General features: G+C 37.0%; 1 protein-coding gene across 2 annotated transcripts in view; it reads left to right on the forward strand.

The window, feature by feature from the left end:
- WDR70 (WD repeat domain 70) overlaps nucleotides 1–20,961 on the forward strand; it is a 307,909-nt gene that overhangs the window by 42,851 nt on the left and 244,097 nt on the right. For both annotated transcript variants that reach the window (XM_068535256.1, XM_068535255.1), the window contains exon 6: nucleotides 11,957–12,016. In XM_068535256.1, the coding sequence (XP_068391357.1) occupies nucleotides 11,957–12,016 (60 nt within the window). The remainder of the gene's footprint in view (nucleotides 1–11,956; nucleotides 12,017–20,961) is intronic.

The raw sequence follows: 20,961 nt of genomic DNA on the forward strand, positions 1-20,961 counted from the left end.
CATATCTAAGTAGCCTAACCTAAGGTTGTGAACATTTACTCCTATGTGTTTTTTTTTTTTTTTTCCTGCGAGTTTTATAGTTTTAGTTCTTACATTTAGGTCTTTGGTATATTTTGAGTTAATTTTTGTGTATGATTTGACGTAGGACACTCTCCTATTGTTGTACTTGTCACAACTATGATAAAATGATCATTGTTGTGATAATTATTTGTTTACAAGTGTGCACCTTCTGTAGTTTCTGAGCTCCATGAAGACAGTGCCTGTGTCTTCCTTATTTTGGGTTTCCTGGTGTTTAGCATATAGTACCTGGCACTTAGGCTTTATTAGGTACAGCTTACAGTAAGTCTGTCTGTGGCCTTGAATGTTTTATCTTGAAGATACAGAGAAAAATTTTTAAGAGTAGATATAAAATATAAATAGTTAATAAATACGTCCCCATATTTTAGAAAGGATGGATAAACTCTACTTGTGTATTTTTTTTTCTCATGGATTTCATGTTTATTTTCTTTTAAAAACAAACTATCATTACTAGATAATTTATATCTTTAGTTAAGAATGAATATATTTGAGCATGTACTGTATGTCAGACACTGTGCTAAGTACTGAAGATGCAAATTAAATAAGACTTAGTATCTGTCCTCAAGGATTTTACAGACTAGTGAGGAGATGGCCAGTAAATAATCTGCTTTTGTTCTCTAGCAAGAAATGCCCAAGAGCAATTTAAAATATTTTGTTGTAGTAGTGGTGGCTTTAGACATTATGGAAAGTATGATGGAGTGTTAATAATTTATCTGTTCCATATTTGGTGGGATGAATAGGGTGTAGAATTGCTAGAGCTAGGACTGTAGAATGAATACAAGAGAATCTATACAGATTGACTTTGGGGATGCCTTTAATTTTCACTATACCTTTTACAGTTGTGAAGCATATACATGCTTTTGCATGTATGCAGAGTTACATTAAATAATATGTGGTGTCTATTCTGCAGTGTTAGTTTTCAAGAGAGCTATAGTAAGGGAGAAGGATTAAAATATATTTTTTCTCAGTACCAGGTGAATTTGATAAAAATTTATTATGTCTCAAGCTTCTTTTATTTTTCCAAATAAATTAATTCTCACTAATTTGACTGATACCTTGACATTTTTTATAGTCAAAATTAGTACAGTCTGTGCATCTTTAACTGAATATCAGAAGATTGCCCAAGTAATAACTCAATTTTTATAAAACACAGTTATGAAATCTTAAACATAACTCAAAATACTACAGTGTATAACCCATGTTGAACTAATTCTGCACTGCATATCTAAGATTCTGAAAGTTGGTGAAACTTTTCTATCTCAAGGCATTTTGTACCTGGTCTCAAACAATTTCTCAAATGTGTACTTTCAGGATAAAACCTTTATAGCCATAGGCTCGTAATAATGTCTTACTTATAATGGGGTTGTAGTTATAAAGTGTTTTGGCACATTAACTCATTTGGTCATCACGGCAACTCTGCGAAGCTAACAGGGTAAGTGTTACTATAGAGGAGACGTTATGTTGTAATGATTACGTGCACAGACTTTGGGGCCAGACTTCTAAGTTCAAATTCCCTCTCAGTCACTTACCAGTTATGTGACCGTGGACAAATTACTTAACCTCTCTTTGCCTCGGTGTCCTCATCTTTAAAATGGGGTGATAATAGGACCCATCAGAGAGTTGTTGTGAGGATTAAATTACTTAGTATATATGTGGTGCCTTGAGCAGTGCTTGGCCCATAGTATGCACGTATATGCTAGCTGTTAACTATTATTATTTATATACAGTAGATGGTTAAGGAAATAGAGGCTCTATGAAGAAGGGATTTTTTCATTCTTACCACTAGTAAGTAACAGAATCCAGATTCTTGTCCTGCTCTTGCCTTGACTCTTTAAAACAATATGAGTTTTATTAAGTACCTGTTGAATGAATGGTTGTATGAATTGGGAAAAAAAATCCCATGTTGCCTGGCAGTTTGGAAAATTGAATTATAGAGTAAGATTTTTGCTAAATTGAAAGTTAAATATGACTTCCAAGATTTTCCAATGAAAGAGAAAGACAAATACTATATGATATCACTTATATATGGAATCTAAAAAATAATACAAATGAATGTATATGCAAAAGAGAAACAGACTCATAGATACAGAAAACAAACTTGTGGTACTAAAGAGCAGAGGGAAAGGGGGAGGGACAAATAAGGGGTATGGGATTAACAAATACAAACTACTATATATAAAATAGATAAGCAACAAGTATATACTGTATAGCACAGAGAATTATACCTATTGTAATAACCTATAATGGAGTATAATCTGCAGAAATACTGAATCACTATGCTGTATACCTGAAACTAACACAATATTGTAAATCAACTATACTTCAATAAAATAAAATAAACATGTTACATGTTAGTCTTCCTATTCCAGGGTAATAAAAAATTAACAAATGGAAAAAAAAGATTTTCCAGTTGAATATCTTTTTTTAGGTTATAGAAATTATCTTAAGGTATAAAATGTAGCTCAGGCAATATACTATCAAGCTGTAATAGGACTGGTGAACTTTTGTTGCAGTAAAGTGGTAATCTCAGAAAACTTTTGCTTCTCATACTTTATTATTATTATTATTTTAGCCGTGCCACGCAGCTTGCAGGATCTCAGTTCCCTGACCAGGTCAGGGTGTTGAAGGCCTGGAATCCTCACCACTAGGCCACCAGGGAACTCCCTGCTTCTTGTGCTTTAATGTGCACATAAATCTCCTGGGGACCTTATTAAAAAGCAGATTCTGGTTTAGTAGGTCTGGGAGAGGTCCAGCATTCTGAATTTTAACAAGTTCCTGGGTGCTGCCCCTGGTGCTGCTCTGTGGACTGTACTTTGAGTAGCAAGGCATTAGAGAGGCTTCTATGAGAACCGTGGCACTCTCAGACTGAGGTTTGTATTAATCTTCACTCCACTTGTAAAAGTGCTTTGCTTCCCAAAAGAATCATTATAACAAATTCTTATTCTTTGTAGATAAGAGGCTAAGGGCTTGAAGTTTTGAGGGGATAATTAGTTCAGGTTGTGAAGATGTGAGAATGGTGTGTACATTGTTGCCACTGACATGGTGGAGGTGGGCCTTTTTAAGGAATAGGACAAATGGTAAAACTCAGGGACTCCAGTCTGAGCTGGTGAAATTTTCCCTCTTCCTTTATAGTTGTAAAGGAAAGCCTTCTCTTTTGGGTAGGGGTAAAGAAGTGGGAGAGGAGAGTTTCATTATAGGGGTCTTAGAAAGCCAGGTTGTTCCTTCTTAATTCTGGCAAGCTCAACCTCTGTTCTTCTATTCCTGCCTGGAGTGGTTAATTATGTGGGTAAGGGTGGGATCTTAATGCATACATTGATAAGTAATCATTGATAAATAAGTATCACTGCAAATGATAGGAATATTGATAGGCTCTTTAGAGATTAATGTCTTTTAAGAAATGATCTGCTTCTTGATTATGTATGAAACTTTTTTGTTGTTTTTTTTTTAAAGTGAATCTAGTTCTCTTTTTTTAAAAAAATTAATTAATTAATTAATTAATTAATTTTTGGCTGCGTTGGGTTTTCGTTTCTGTGCGAGGGCTTTCTCTAGTTGCAGCGAGCGGGGGCCACTCCTCATCGCGGTGCACGGGCCTCTCACTGTTGCGGCCTCTCCCGTTGCGGAGCACAGGCTCCAGATGCGCAGGCTCAGTAGTTGTGGCTCATGGGCCCAGTTGCTCCGCGGCATGTGGGATCCTCCCAGACTAGGGCGCGAACCCGTGTCCCCTGCATTGGCAGGCGGATTCTCAACCACTGTGCTACCAGGGAAGCCCTGTTGTTTTTTTTTAATGATATTTATTTCCTAGCTTTATTGAGGTATAACTGACAAATAAAAATTGTATGTATTGATACTTAACATGTATAATGTGATGGTTTGATATATGTATACATTGTGTAATGATTACCACAATCAACTTAATTAACACATCCGTCGCCTCACATAGTCACCTTTTTCTTTTTTTTGGTATGGCAAGAACACTTAAGATCTATTCTTTTAGCAAATTTCAAGTATACAGCACAGTGTTATTAACTGTAGTCACCATGCTGTACATTTGATCCTCAGAACTTATTTATCTTATAACTGAAAGTTTGTACCCTTTGACCAGAAACTTCTTAAAAACATTAATTTTTCTAAACGTAACCTGGAATAACATTCTACAAATGAAAATTTCTAAAACAATATGTGTGATGCTCTGAGAGGTTACAATTGGGACTAAAGGTGGTGGAGAAACATTGAAGGTTCTCAGTGAGAAATGCAGTAGGAAGAGTAATATCCTAGTAGTGAGCAGTGTGGAGTAAAGTAAAGAAGATGGAAGTCAGGGAAGGACATAGGGTAGTGTTCCTAGTTCCAGATGTGAGTTTAAGGTAGACCATGTCATCATAGAATGTCATGAATTACCTGGTCCAACTTTTTCACTTTTACAAGTTGAAAAGCTGAGGTTCTATACAGTTAGATGGCTGAGTGAAGATTACAAGTGGCAGTCAATGTCAGAGTCATGTCTAGATTTCAAGTCTTTGGACTTAGAGAGCAAATAAGAATAAAAGCTGACATATTCATAAAATTTTAGGGTGTTAGGAAATGACAGGGCGTATGTTCATGGTAGCTTTGAAAATAAATGTCATTTGATATAAATCCTGTTGGCTAATTACCTGCCATTGTTTTATGGTAAATAAACATAGAAAATTGTCATCTTTGCGTTTATTGCTAATGTCGTGTTTTTTTTAAAAAGTGATTTCTGATAAAATATAAGAATGAACTATCCTTTTTGAGTTTCTCGGCCCTCACACAGGTATAAAAATTATCTAACAGTGTGCTCTTAAGTCATGTTACTAAGAAATGTTCTCTAAGATTTCAGCTTGCAGTAGGGCATAAATGGTTTGAAGGAAATTTAGAAGTGGTTTGGGAATACTGCTAATTGAAGGATTGGAACCAGCTGTGAGATTTAGCTAGGAAATTGTCTTTCCTTCCTGCAATATTTTAGACATGTAACTTTACATTTTTGGAGGAAGATTTTAGACATTTGATAAATGATTTATTATGATGCTTACCTAACATTTATTAGAGTATTGAGAAGTATTCACGCATAAGAGTATGCATCTTTTAATCTTTTTTTGTTTGCTTATGTGTGTTGTATCTATTAAAATTTTTTTTAGTTTTGGCAAAATACACATAATGTAAAATTTACAGTCTTAATCATTTTTTAAAATTTATCTTATTTTTAAAAATTAATTAATTAATTAGCTTATTTTTGGCTGTGTTGGGTCTTCGTTGCTGCACTCGGGCTTTCTCTAGTTGCAGCAAGCGGGCATCTCACTGCGGTGGCTTCTCTTGCTGCAGAGCATGGACTTTAGGTGCGCAGGCTTCAGTAGGTGTGGTGTGTGGGCTCAGGAGTTGTGGCTCGCGGGCTCTAGAGTGCAGGCTCAGTAGTTGTGGTGCACAGGCTTAGTTGCTCCATGACACGTGGGATCTTCCCGGACCAGGGATTGAACCCGTGTCCCCTGCATTGGCAGGCGGATTCTTAACCACTGAGCCACCAGGGAAGTCCCAGTCTTAATCATTTAAAAATGTACAGCTCTGTAGTGTTACATTGTTGTGCAGCCAGTCTCCAGAACTTTTTCATTTTTGCAAAACAGAAACTCTATACCCATTAAACGACAACTTTCATTTCCATCTCTCCCCCCAACTCTGGCAACCACTGTGCGTTGTGTCTCTGTGAATTTGACTACTCTGTATACCTCAGATGAGTGCAATTATACAGTATTACTCTTTTTGTGAGTGGCTTATTTCACTTAGCATAATGTTCTCCAGGTTCATCCCTGTTGTAGCATGTGTCAGAATTTCCTTCCTCTTTAAGACTGAATAATATTCCACTGTATATTTATACCACTGTTCCTTCATCCATGGATGGACACTTGAGTTGCTCCCACCTTTTGACTATTGTGAATAAAGCTGCTTTGAACATGAGTGTACAAACATCTCTTTGAGACACTGCTTTTCAATTCTTTTGGGTATATACGCCAATGGAATTGCTGAATCACGAGGTAATTCTTGTTTAAGTTTTTTTAAGAACTACCATACTGTTTTACCTAGCAGCTGCACCATTTCCCTCCAGCAATGTATGTGTTCCAGTTTCTGTTCGTCTTTGCTAACACTTATTTTGTTTTTCTTTTTTTCCCTTAAATATTAGCTTTTGCATTGGGTGTGAAGTGGTATCTCATTGTGGGTTTTTTTTTTTTTAAATAAATTTATTTATTTATTTTTGGCTGCTTTGGGTCTTCGTTGCTGCACACAGGCTTTCTCTAGTTGTGGCGAGCGGGGGTATTCTTTGTTGCAGTGTGTGGGCTTCTCATTGCAGTGGCTTCTCGTTGTGGAGCACAGGCGCACGGGCTTCAGTAGTTGTGGCGCACGGGCTCAGTAGTTGTGGCACGTGGGCTCAGTAGTAGTGGCTCAAGGGCTCTAGAGCGCAGGCTCAGTAGTTGTGGCACACGGGCTTGGTCGCTCCGCGCATGTGGGATCTTCCCGGACCAGGGCTCGAACCCGTGTCCCCTGCATTGGCAGATGGATTCTTAACCACTGCTCCACAAGGGAAGCCCTTTCATTGTGGTTTTGATTTGCATTTCCCTAAGGATTAGTGATGTTGAGTATCGTTTCATATGCTTGTTGGTCATCTGTATAACTTCTTTGGAGAAATAAATATTGAAGTTCTTTGCCAAATTTTGAATTGGGTTTTTTTCGTTGTAGTTGTTGAGTCATAGGAGTTTTAAATATATTCTGGATATTAACACTGTATCAGATATATGATTTGCAGATATTTTCTCCTGTTGTGTAGGTTGCCTTTTCACCGTGTTAATTGTGTCTTTTGATGCCTCGGTGATTTTTTTGAAATCTCAAGTCTTATCAAATTACTCTACATGGCTCAGAGCTTAAATTTCAGATTCTTGGCATTGTATACAATCTGGCTCATAACGAACTCTCTGGGTTAACATTAAAAAAAAATACAACCCCCCCCCCCACACACACCACACATCCTTCTCCTTTTTCCTGCCCAGCAATTTAAACTCTAGCCAGGCAAAAATATTTGCTACTCAGAAAGTGTCAAGATTCATCTTATTCTCGCCTAGATGCCCTCCACATTCATCTAGGGAACTTCTGTTTTTCCAAAAGCATCTCAAACATCTCTTGTATGAAGCCTTTTCTAATCACTCTCTCCTTCCCCAGGCACAGTGGAATTGAGCGCTGAACCCTGTGTATCCTTCTGTCATAGCATCTGAAACATTTTAGTTTGCCTGTTTGTTTACCTGTCTGTTTTGCTTTGCTGGACTGATAGTTCTTCATGAGCAGAGTTTTTGTTATTGGTCTTTTTATCTTTAACTTAGTTCCTGGTATGTGGTATGTAGTATATAATTAAATACTCAATAAATGTTGTTAAGTGAATGTGTGATTAGTGAGTGAGTGAATAAATGAATTAATTTTAAGAGTTACACCAGAATGGACTCTAATTCTGGTTGCTTATGGTTCTGCACTGGTAACTATTTCCAAAGTGGTTTCTGGGAGAAAGTGGCACTCATTTTCAAACTCCTGGTTGGAAATCCCCATTCTCTGTCCCAACTGTTAGCCACTTGGCAGTAGATCTTTATTACTGAGTAGACTTTTTATTTTGGCTCATACTACTATACATATATAACTTTTAAAATTTATGACAAATTACCCCAGAAAGGTTGTAAATGATTTGCAAGTCTTTTGAAAAACATTACAAGGATGTATGTATAGTACATCAGATGGAATTGCTCATGTTATTCTAGATATGTTTGCTATCATTGTTCTTACTGGGGTAAACGAAAGAGCCTGGGAAAAATAATCCTTTGGTTGGCATTTAAAACCAAAACAAAACAAAAACTGGTATCTTTTCCCCTCTTCCATTAAGACTGTAGCTGTTGTTATGAATTTTGGTAATAAATGACTTCATTGAAGTCTTGTAGTTTATGATGTCCCCTGGCAGGGAAATCTTGAAAATATTTTACTGTTACAGCAAATTTCACACTAAGCCATATTTCAAAAAGTCATTAGTAAAAGTTCTGGAAAAAGAACAGTCACCATCAAGTGATATGCTACCAAAAGATGGATTGCTACTATTTTAGATGATTTAGTTGTGCCAATTACATGGGCTTTTTATGAGTTACGCCCTACATGATTTCCAGTAAAACTTTGATTTTAAATGTAAACAATACTTATTTAAACATTTAATTCATTCCTAATGTAAATACTGAGTTGTTCTGTATTCTTGTAAGTTTTTTCTTGAAATGTCAGAAATTGTCTGTATATAGGCACGTTCTGCATTGAATTCAGTGAAATAATTTTCATCCTTCCTTCTGGTGACAGTGTTTCTCTTTCCTGAGTGATGAAAAGGAATTGGTTATGAAATGATACTATAATAGATTCTTCTTTAAGTAAAACGTTTGAACTGTTCTCCTGTTTCTTTCAGGAGTACTTATCACCTTTACATGAGTTTTTATTACTTACAAATATTGTCAACTGCAAAGGGAGCAGTGGTTTACATAATTTAATGTAAGGGTAGTCCAGAATTCATTTGTTCAACTTTTAAATTATTTTGGAATTTGTGTTGGAATATTGGTATCTCCGATATTGGTGTGTGCAGGACTTTCCAAAACATAGTAAACCGTACTGTAATGTCTTTGTCTTGAAATAAACTGCAAACTCTCCAGCAGTTCCTTGGGTTACTATGAGGTGAGTGTTTTTGTTCAGTGCCTCTTGCTTCCTGATCTCCTTCTGTACTGATCTGTGGTGGTAATGAACTATAGCCACTTCTCAGATGCAAATAGTTTAAAACAAAATTGCCTTTATTTCTCTATACTTGCAACTTTACATGTGCTTTTAGTCTGGGATAGAATCATTTGGCCTTCAAAGGTTTTCACTTTTGGAAAATATGACTCTCACTCACCAGGCTCACCTGATGGATAGCACCTACCTGTTCTTCTTTATGGACATAAACATTAATGTTTGAGGTAAATTAAAAATTATCTAATGTGATTTACGAGGTAGACATTGTAAGGGCCATTAATACACTCCAAAACCTCTTGTGTCTGCCATACACCCGGTGTTTTGTGGATTGGGGACCCGGAGACGATATATATACACGGTCTTTGAGAAGCATCTCTTGAGTTTGGTTACGGAGTGTTGTGGAGGGAGACCGGTCAAAAATTACAATGTATTATGATAGGTTCTGTGATAGAGACAAGGAGAGGGTGTCATGGGAGTGCATGGAAGGGTATTTAACCCAGAGTTTGAAATGTTGAGAAATGCTTCCAGGAGCAGGTCACAGCTGAATTGAGTCTTAAAGGGTGAGTAGGAATTAGCCAAGTGAAAAGGAAGAGAAGCCTGGAAATAGACTAAGATAATATGACAAGAGAGACAGGAGGTAAGCCTTAGAATAAATGGTGGCTGTCATTTATTGGGTACCTACTTTGTGCCGAACTCTGTATTATGAGCTTTAAACCACTTACCTCACAGTAACCTAAGGGGCAGGTGCTATTATCCTGTTTGCAAATGAGGAAACTGAGAGTCATTACTCTCCTGAGGTTATGACAAGGTTAATGAGTATCAGAGCTTGATTTTAAAACCCTAGATTTTCTGGCTTTTTGTCAAGGCTGTTTCCTCCCAAGAAAGAATAGTTTCAAGTTGGAGGAAATAGTTAAGTAGTTATCATGCTGTTGAAAGGTCAGACGTGCAGATTAAGTTCTGAAAAGTGTCCTGGGGCATTTATAGTGACTTATTTATTCATTCAAGAAATATTTACTAAGAGTCCTTTAAGTACCAAGAACTGTGCTAGGTATTGGGAATTAAATGACAAGTGCCAAAGTGGTAGAGGTAGAGGGGTGAAAGAAAGTAGAGACGATGAGTGAAAACTGTAGTGTGAGGTAGCTTGATTGTAAAGGAAAAGATAGTGATACAACAGTAAACCTAGGCGAAATTGGGGTGTGTGTGTGTGTGTGTGTTTTAATATGGGATGCACTTTTTTTTAATATAAATTTATTTATTTATTTTTGGCTGTGTTGGGTCTTCGTTGCTGCGCACGGGCTTTCTCTAGTTGCGGCGAGTGGGGGCTACTCTTTGTTGCGGTGCACGGGCTTCTCATTGCAGTGGCTTCTCTTGTGGAGCACGGGCTCTAGGCACGCGGGCTTCAGTAGCTGTGGCGTGCGGCCTCAGAAGTTGTGGCCCATGGACTCTAGAGCGCAGGCTCAGTAGTTGTGGCTCACAGGGGCTTAGTTGCTCCACAGCATGTGGGATCTTCCCAGACCAGGGATCGAACCCGTGTCCCCTGCACTGACAGGCAGATTCGTAACGACTGCGCCACTAGGGAAGTCCCAATATGGGACGTACTTAAATTGTTCATATTCTGAGGAGAAAGAGCCATGGTAGGGGAAAGATTTAAGATAAAATAGAGCTGGTGATCGATTGGTTCATCAAGGATCCTAAAGAAGGAGGGAAATTAGGGACCAAAGTCTGTAGATTGCACGTTTTTGTTTGTTTGTTTATTTGTTTTGGGCATGCCACGTGGCTTGTGTTACATGGCTTGTGGGATCTTAGTTCCCCAACCAGGGGTTGAACTTGGGCCCTTGGCAGTGAAAGTGCAGAGTCCTAACCACTGGACCTCCAGGGAATTCCCTGAACATGTTTAATTAAGTAGATTGCAAGGTAATCCTAACATGAATTTGTAATGGCTGTAGAATTTTAGTATAACTACCCTGCTCTTGGATAATGGAGACTTGACTAAACAATGAAACTTCTTATTTAAATGATCAGTGCGACCTCTTATGTCTGATTTATGCATCCATCTTCTTCATCCCTCAGTTATTCTGTCCATACCCTTTCTAACATAGCATGTATTATATTGAAGTAGAGTCATTGATGTTTCCCTCTTAGAGCATATGCTTCTTGGGAGGAGAGAGGAGTAGAGGCTGTGTCTAACGCCACTTAGCATCTGGTATAATCTCACTTTAATAAAGCCTTATTGAATCGATGAATCAGTGAATGACTCTGTTCCTTATTTGTACCATTTGAATATCAGTTTTTTGTTTTTTGATCTTTTATGGGTTAAAAGGTATGTATCTATCCTGTGCAAATTTTGTTGTCTGTTATAAATTAAGTACTTTAAGGTATGCGCAAGTACCAGTGAAAAGAGGACTTAAAAAATTTTCCGTATGGGGAGGACCTTATGGTTTCATACAACCTAAAGAGTATCTTAGGTTTATCTTTTTAGAGATTTAAGATAAATTTATTATCAGCTCAAAGTGACCAACTGTAATCTATCTAGAAGTGCAGAAATAAGATACGCTCACACTTTAAAAAAATTTTTTTATTTTATTTTATTTTTATGTATATATTTTTGGTTGCATTGGGTCTTCGTTGCTGCACGTGGGCTTTCTCTAGTTGCGGCGAGCGGGGGCTACTCTTTGTTGTGGTGCGTGGGTTTCTCACTGCAGTGGCTTCTCTTGTTGCGGAGCACAGGTTCTAGGCGCGCGGACTTCAGTAGTTGTGGCACATGGGCTCAGTACTTGTGGCTCGCGGGCTCTAGAGCGCAGGCTCAGTAGTTGTGACGCACGGGCTTAGTTGCTCTGTGGCATGTGGGATCTTCCCGGACCAGGGCTCGGACCCGTGTCCCCTGCATTGGCAGGGGGATTCTTAACCACTGCGCCACCAGGGAAGTCCCACGCTCACACTTTTTACTTCCTATTTTTTAAAAGTTTTGTGTTAAAAAGTCAGTGATGCAATTTTTAAAAATTAAATTTCCTGTGAGTGTGGTATGTAGTTCCCCCAAATATGTTATCTTACTCATCAATGTCATGGAATTTTCTTTTTTCAGAATCCTGTCCAAAAGATCCCTGACTCGCATGAGATAACGCTAAAGCATGGCACTAAGACAGTAAGTTTTAAAAATTTAATTCTTTTCCCTCAATAACAGGGCTCTCATGGAAAAGTGAACTAATAAGATATATTTATATTAAGGCCAATTATACAATCAGCTGGTATCACAAAGCTATAGACATTAAGGAAAATAGATTACTTTTCTGTTCTTCTGTTCAGTCAAAATAACCATTGCATTTCATTTAAAATAAGAACACTTACTGCCATTGTTATTGTTGGCTTTAAAACCTCTTTCTTTGATATAGGAACATTACAAGTGAAAGAAAGAAAGGAAACTCAAATACTTTTTTTTGTTATGATGTGGGAAAAATTTTCATTACCCTTAGCTTCATTTCTATATCAGTAAGAGGCCTGAGTTCATTTTTTAGGTGGATGTTGAGATAAGAAATGAACATAAGATAGTTACTGTATGGCTCTAAGATTATATTACTTAGATTTATGGATTATATTTTTATATTGTCATATTTATTTATGTTATTTAAAAATTAATAATGTAAACATTTTGAGGTATAAGATTAAATCATTTTATTGTAAAAAAAGATTTAATAATATCTTATTAAAAAATGATAGTTGAATGAATGAAACTTGCTTATGAATGAATGAAAGGATAAAATTATCTTGCTTTCCCTTTATAATTAAGCTACCTTTTTCTAGAAGTCTGACATGTAAAGAAGTAGGAAAATACATCCCATAATGAGGGGGAAAACATCAATCAATAGATATAGGTCCAGAAATAACACAAATGATAGACTTAATAGCCAAGGATTTTAAAATAGTGATAGTCTTTCCACTAAATATTTTGCTTTTGAAAATATCATTTCCATAAAATATTTGTGTTAAATACATTGGGTTTATTATTATTTTAAATGAAGTAAACAGTGAATATTTTAAAATGTCTTAATTTTAATTTTTGCTATGGTAAATACTGACACAAATAACTCATATAAACAGACATTTTGGGGGTTCTCAAAAGATTTTGAGTGTAAAGGGTCTTGAAACCGAAATATCTGAGAACTGCTGCCTTAAGAAATCATTTCCATCTAATTCTTCATATTATACCTACTTTTTATTAAATCACACTTTTGATATTTGTATTCTGAAATCAGGAAAGAATTTTACTAATTTTCATGTTTTTAAGTAAATCAGAAAAAAAATTATAGACTGTAAATAGTTAAAAGGAAGCTTTCCTATCATTGAGTCCAGAGATTTTTACAGCTGAGAGATAGTTCATGTTTAACACATGTTTTATTTAGATATGCATATTTTTTCAAATCAAATTTTATCTTTAAAAATGTATATAATTAAAAAAATACTCCAAGTTATTTTACACATTAATAATCAGAGCTTCTAACTGTACTGTTAGGTTAACTAATTTTTTTTGCAGTCCTGCCTTTGCCCTGCATGTATTTCAACTTTTTGGAAATATGTCAGAGACTAAGAAGGTGACTGGCTCGTCTTTTTTGTTTGTTTGTTTGTTTTTAAACTAGTTATTGTAAAAATGTTTACACCTTCACAGAAGTATAGAGAATACTGAGAGGAATTCCCGTATATTTATCTCTGAACCTTACCAATTGTCTACATAAGGCCACTCTTATTTCCTATATACTTTACATTTCTAGTAAACCTCCTTCCCCCCATCCCATCTACCTACCTTGTGGGATTGTTTAAAAACAAATTCCAGACTTCATATGATTTCATCTGTAAATATTTCAGTATGAACCCGTAAGAGCTAAGATTGGTCTTTCTCTCTCTCTCTCTGCTCCTCTCCCTCTCCTTTTCTCTCTCTCTCTCTCATAATCAGAACGTCTTTATTACGTCTAAAGTTTTTTCAATAATTATTTAATATCATCTAATATCCCATTATTCAAATTTCTTCAATTGTCCCATACTTTTTTTTTTTTTTTTTTAATTTTTGGCTGCGTTGGGTCTTTGTTGCTGCGTGCGGGCTTTCTCTAGTTGCGGCGAGCAGGGGCTACTTTTCGTTGTGGTGCGCCGGCTTCTCATCGCGGTGCCTTCTCTTGTTGCGGAGCATGGGCTCAGTAGTTGTGGCTCGCAGGCTCTAGAGCACAGGTTCAGTAGTTGTGGCGCACGGGCTTAGTCGTTCCGCGACATGTGGGATCTTCCTGGACCAGGGCTCGAACCCATGTCCCTGCATCGGCAGGTGGATTCTTAACCACTGTGCCACCAGGGAAGCCCCCATACATATTTTTCCAGTTAGTTTGTTCAAATCAGTATCCAGACGGTATCTGACTCACTCTGAGGAGAGTCATCATTGTTTATTTGTTATGTCTCTTAATCTGTATGTTTTTCCTTTTCTTTTTTTCTCCTTGCCATTGAAGAAATATATCTATTTTGTCAGTATACTTACCGTTGACCTGAAACAAATACACTACCAGATATTTCTTCAGCAAAGATGGGTTTATCCGGGATCAGCAGAGAATTACAATTTGGGGTCTGCAACCATGGGGAGCCATGCTCAAGTTCCTGCATGGCAAGGGAAGGAGAACCTTTTTATGGGCGTGAAAAGGAAGTTTGGAGGGCTAAACAGAGTCCATGGCCTTTCACTGGCTGATGAGTCCTTGCCAGGAAAGAAGAGGAGTCTTTATTCTTCCTATTGAGCTCTACTATCATTGCAGGGTTTCCCTTTCTGGTATCCCAACTCTATTTAATTGAGGTTTCTGTTTATTAATTTTTTACATTTACCCCTTTGATCACAAGATTTTTCTCTGAAAGCATCACTGATTAAATGTCAGGTTGCCTAGTTTCAGCAGCCTTTTGTCCCTCAGTGTCAGGAAGGACCTTTCTTGGGTGTAGTGTCTCACATCAGAAGGAAATTGCATAGATTAGAAACTTATTAAGATCACACTCGAATAACAAGCAGAGGTAGGAGGGAGAACTTTCTGGTACTTTTTATCTAAAGTCCATATGTTATCAAGATCATAGATACTGGAGATCATCTGGAGCGTTATGTCATCATCAAAGGTTTGGTGACAAACTTCTAACAGGGTTTCTCTGGATATCTTGGGAAAGCTGTCTCATCAGATGTCATCTGCTTCAATTCCAGGAAATCTTTACTTTCAGGTCACCAGATGATGTGCAGGTCCAGTCAGGGTTCAGTGCTTTCTTTAGGTGTGTTATGTTACATGAATTCAAGAATCTATTCCTTGGAGTTTGGTGGCAAAAATATTGGTTAACAGTGCCTGATAGGGGCCTCTCCAGGGAGGTTGAAAAGAGTTTTTCTGGAGGTGTCTTTTCCAATAGATGAAATCTCCAGGTTGTAAGGTGTGATGGTTAAGGTCTAGATTCAGTTTGCTGATATTTTGTTGAGGATTTTTCTGTTTATATTCATAAGGGATATAGGTCAGTAGTTTTCTTGTGGTGACTTTGGTTTTGGCATCAGGGTAATATTTACCTCATAGAACGCTGAAAGCATTTATTTCTCCTATATTTTCTGGAAGAGTTTATGAAGGATTGATTAATTATTCTTTAAGTGTTTGATAGCATTTACCTTGAAGCCAAATAGATATAGACTTTTCTTTGTGGGAAGATTTTTTTGTTTTTTATAAATTTATTTATTTATTTGTCTGCGTTGGGTCTTCGTTGCTGCGCGCAGGCTTTCTCTAGTTGCGGCGAGTGGGGGCTACTCTTCGTTGTGGTGCGTGAGCTTCTCATTGCGGTGGCTTCTTTTGTTGTGGAGCACGGGCTCTAGGCGTGCAGGCTTCAGTAGTTGTGGCTCGTGAGCTCTAGAGTGCAGGCTCAGTAGTTGTGGCACATGGGCTTAGTTGCTCCACGGCATGTGGGATCTTCCTGGACCAGGGCTCGAACCTGTGTCCCCTGCATTGGCAGGCGGATTCTAAACCACTGGGCCACCAGGGAAGTCCTGTGGAAAGATTTTTGATTACTAATTTAAGCCCTAATTAAAAATCTATTCAGATTTTCTTTCTTTCTTTTTTTTGTTCATGAGTCCATTTTGGTAGTTTGTGTCTTTCTAATAATTTGTACGGTTCATCTAAGTTATATAACTGGTTGGCATGCAATTCATAGAATTTCCTTGTAATCCTCTTAATTTATGTTATCTTCTCTTTCCTTCCTGATTTTAGTAATTCTTTCTTTTTTTCTTGGCTAATCTAGCTAAAGTTTCTCAATTTTCTTGAAATTTTCAAAGGACCATTTTTTGGTGCCTTTGATTTTCTTTACTTTAAAAATTTCTCTTTTCTACTGAATTCTGCTCTAATCCTTATTTCCTTCCTGTTGCATGCTTTGGGTTTTGTTTCCTCTTCTTTGGTAGTTTTTTAAGGTGGAAGCTTAAGTTATTGATTTGAGATCTTTCTTCCTGTCTAACATAGGTGTCATAGCCATAAATTTCCCTCTAAAGCACTTCTATTTTTATATATTGCTTGAATGAATAATTTACTTCTTTTTTTTTAACATCTTTATTGGAGTATAATTGCTTTACAATGGTGCGTTAGTTTCTGCTTTATAACAAAGTGAATCAGCTATACATATACATATGTTCCCATATCTCTTCCCTCTTGCATCTCCCTCCCTCCCACCCTCCCTATCCCACCCCTCTAGGCGGTCACAAAGCACTGAGCTGATCTCCCTGTGCTATGCGGCTGCTTCCCATTAGCTATCTATTTTACGTTTGGTAGTGTATATATGTCCTTGCCACTCTCTCACTTTGTCACAGCTTACCCTTCCCCCTCCCCATATCCTCAAGTCCATTCTCTAGTAGGTCTGTGTCTTTATTCCCGTCTTGCCCCTAGGTTCGTCATGACCTTTTTTTTTTTTTTTTTTTAAGATTCCATATATATGTGTTAGCATACGGTATTTGTTTTTCTCTTTCTGACTTACTTCACTCTGTATGACAGACTCTAGGTCCATCCATCTCACTACAAATAACTCAATTTCGTTTCTTTTTATGGCTGAGTAATATTCCATTATATATATGTGCCACATCTTCTTTATCCATTCATCTGTTGATGGACACTTAGGTTGCTTCCATGTCCTGGCTATTGTAAATAGAGCTGCAATGAACATTTTGGTACATGACTCTTTTTGAACTATGGTTTTCTCAGGGTATATGCCCAGTAGTGGGATTGCTGGGTCATATGATAGTTCTGTTTTTAGATTTTTAAGGAACCTCCATACTGTTCTCCATAGTGGCTGTATCAATTTACATTCCCACTAACAGTGCAAGAGTGTTCCCTTTTCTCCACACCCTCTCCAGCATTTATTGTTTGTAGATTTTTTGATGATGGTCATTCTGACTGGTGTGAGATGATATCTCATTGTAGTTTTGATTTGCATTTCTCTAATGATTGATGATGTTGAGCATTCTTCCATGTGTTTGTTGGCAATCTGTGTATCTTCTTTCGAGAAATGTCTATTTAGGTCTTCTGCCCGTTTTTGGATTGGGTTGATTGTTCTTTTGATATTGAGCTGCATGAGCTGCTTGTAAATTTTGGAGATTAATCCTTTGTCAGTTGCTTCATTTGCAAATATTTTCTCCCATTCTGAGGGTTGTCTTTTGGTCTTGTTTATGGTTTCCTTTGCTGTGCAAAAGCTTTTAAATTTCATTAGGTCATATTTGTTTATTTTTCTTTTTATTTCCAGTTCTCTAAGAGGTGGGTCAAAAAGGATCTTGCTGTGATGTATGTCATAGAGTGTTCTGCCTATGTTTTCCTCTAAGAGTTTGATAGCGTCTGGCCTTACATTTAGGTCTTTAATCCATTTTGAGTTTATTTTTGTGTATGGTGTTAGGGAGTGTTCTAATTTCATTCTTTTACATGTAGCTGTCCAGTTTTCCCAGCACCACTTATTGAAGAGGCTGTCTTTTCTCCACTGTATATTCTTGCCTCCTTTATCAAAGATAAGGTGACCATATGTGCGTGGGTTTATCTCTGGGCTTTCTATCCTGTTCCATCGATCTATATTTCTGTTTTTGTGCCAGTACCATACTGTCTTGATTACTGTAACTTTGTAGTATAGTCTACAGGGAGCCTAATTCCTCCAGCTCCATTTTTCGTTCTCAAGATTGCTTTGGCTATTCGGGGTCTTTTGTGTTTCCATACAAATTGTGAAATTTTTTGTTCTTCTGTGAAAAATGCCAGTGGTAGTTTGATAGGGATTGCATTGAATCTGTAGGTTGCTTTGGGTAGTAGAGTCATTTTCGCAATGTTGATTCTTCCAATCCAAGAACATGGTATATCTCTCCATCTATTTGTATCATCTTTAATTTCTTTAATCAGTGTCTTATAATTTTCTGCATACAGGTCTTTTGTCTCCTTAGGTAGGTTTATTCCTAGATATTTTATTCATTTTGTTGCAGTGGTAAATGGGAGGGTTTTCTTAATTTCACTTTCAGATTTTTCATCATTAGTGTATAGGAATGCCAGAGATTTCTGTGCATTAATTTTGTATCCTGCTACTTTACCAAATTCATTGATTAGCTCTAGGAGTTTTCTGGTAGCATCTTTAGGATTCTCTATGTATAGTATCATGTCATCTGCAAACAGTGACAACTTTACTTCTTCTTTTCCAATTTGGATTCCTTTTATTTCTCTTTGTTCTCTGATTGTTGTGGCTAAAACTTCCAAAACTATGTTGAATAATAGTGGTGAGAGTGGGCAACCTTGTCTTGTTCCTGAACTTAGTGGAAATGGTTTCAGTTTTTCACCATTGAGGACAATGTTGGCTGTGGGTTTGTCATATATGGCCTTTATTATGTTGAGGAAAGTTCCATCTCTGCCTACTTTCTGGAGGGTTTTCGTCATAAATGGGTGTTGAATTTTGCCAAAAGCTTTCTCTGCATCGATTGAGATGATCATATGGTTTTTCTCCTTCAGTTTGTTAATATGGTTTATCACATTGATTGATTTGCGTATATTGAAGAATCCTTGCATTCCTGGGATAAACCCCACTTGATCATGGTGTATGATCTTTTTAATGTGCTGTTGGATTCTGTTTGCTAGTATTTTGTTGAGGATTTTTGCATCTGTGTTCATTACTGATATTGGCCTGTAGTTTTCTTTCTCTGTGACATATTTGTCTGGTTTTGGTATCAGGGTGATGGTGGCCTCGTCGAATGAGTTTGGGAGTGTTCCTCCCTCTGCTATGTTTTGGAAGAGTTTGAGAAGGATAGGTGTTAGCTCTTCTCTAAATGTTTGATAGAATTCGCCTGTGAAGCCATGTGGTCCTGGGCTTTTGTTTGTTGAAGATTTTTAATCACAGTTTCAATTTCAGTGCTTGTGATTGGTCTGTTCATATTTTCTGTTTCTTCCTGGTTCAGTCTCGGAGGTTGTGCATTTCTAAGAATTTGTCCATTTCTTCCAGGTTGTCTATTTTATTGGCATAGAGTTGCTTGTAGTAATCTCTCATGATCCTTTGCATTTCTGCCATGTCAGTTGGTACTTCTTTTTCCATTTTTAATTCTGTTGATTTGAGTCTTCTCCCTTTTTTTCTTGATGAGTCTGGCTAATGGTTTATCAGTTTTATTTATCTTCTCAAAGAAGCAGCTTTTAGTTTTATTGATCTTTGTTATCGTTTCCTTCATTTCTTTTTCATTTATTTCTGATCTGATCTTTATGATTTCTTTCCTTCTGCTAACTTGGGGTTTTTTTTGTTCGTCTTTCTCTAATTGCTTTAGGTGTAAGGTTAGGTTGTTTATTTGAGATGTTTCTCATTTCTTAAGGTAGGATTGTATTGCTATAAACTTCCCTCTTAGAACTGCTTTTGCTGCATGCCATAGGTTTTGGGTCATTGTGTTTTCATTGTCATTTGTTTCTAGGTATTTTTTGATTTCCTCTTTGATTTCTTCAGTGATCTCTTGGTTATTAAGTAGTGTATTGTTTAGCCTCCATGTGCTTGTATTTTTTTACAGATTTTTTCCTGTAATTGATATCTAGTCTCATAACGTTGTGGTCGGAAAAGATACTTGATACGATTTCAATTTTGTTAAATTTACCAAGGCTTGATTTGTGACCCAAGATATGATCTATCCTGGAGAATGTTCCATGAGCACTTGAGGAGAATGTGTATTCTGTTGTTTTTGGATGGTGTGTCCTATAAATATCAGTTAAGTCCATCTTGTTTAATGTATCATTTAAAGCTTGTGTTTCCTTATTTATTTTCTTTTTTGGATGATCTGTCCATTGGTGAACGTGGGGTATTAAAGTCCCCTACTATGATTGTGTTACTGTCGATTTCCCCTTTTATGGCTGTTAGTATTTGCCTTATGTATTGAGGTGCTCCTATGTTGGGTGCATAAATATTTACAATTGTTATATGTTCTTCTTGGATCGATCCCTTGATCATTATGTAGTGTCCTTCTTTGTCTCTTGTAATAGTCTGTATTTTAAAGTCTATTTTGTCTGATATGAGAATTGCTACTGCAGCTTTCTTTTGATTTCCATTTGCATGGAATATCTTTTTCCATCCTCTCACTTTCAGTCTGTATGTGTCCCTAGGTCCCTAGGTCTGTAGTGGGTCTCTTCTAGACAGCATATATATGGGTCTTGTTTTTGTATCCATTGAGCCAGTCTGTGTCTTTTGGTTGGAGCATTTAATCCACTTACATTTAAGGTAATTATCGATATGTATGTTCCTATTCCCATTTTCTTAATTCTTTTGCATTTGTTATTGTAGGTCTTTTCCTTCTCTTGTGTGTCCTGCCTAGAGAAGTTCCTTTAGCATTTGTTGTAAAGCTGATTTGGTGGTGCTGAATGCTCTTAGCTTTTGCTTTTCTGTTAAGGTTTTAATTTCTCCATCAAATCTGAATGAGATCCTTGCTGGGTAGAGTAATCTTGGTTGTAGGTTTTTCTCCTTCATCACTTTAAATTTGTCCTGCCACTCCCTTCTGGCTTGCAGAGTTTCTGCTGAAAGATCAGCTGTTAACCTTATGGGGATTCCCTTGTGTGTTATATGTTGTTTTTCCCCTGCTGC

The sequence above is a fragment of the Eschrichtius robustus genome, chromosome 2 (genome assembly GCF_028021215.1).
Source record: "Eschrichtius robustus isolate mEscRob2 chromosome 2, mEscRob2.pri, whole genome shotgun sequence".
Taxonomy (NCBI): Eukaryota; Metazoa; Chordata; class Mammalia; order Artiodactyla; family Eschrichtiidae; genus Eschrichtius; species Eschrichtius robustus.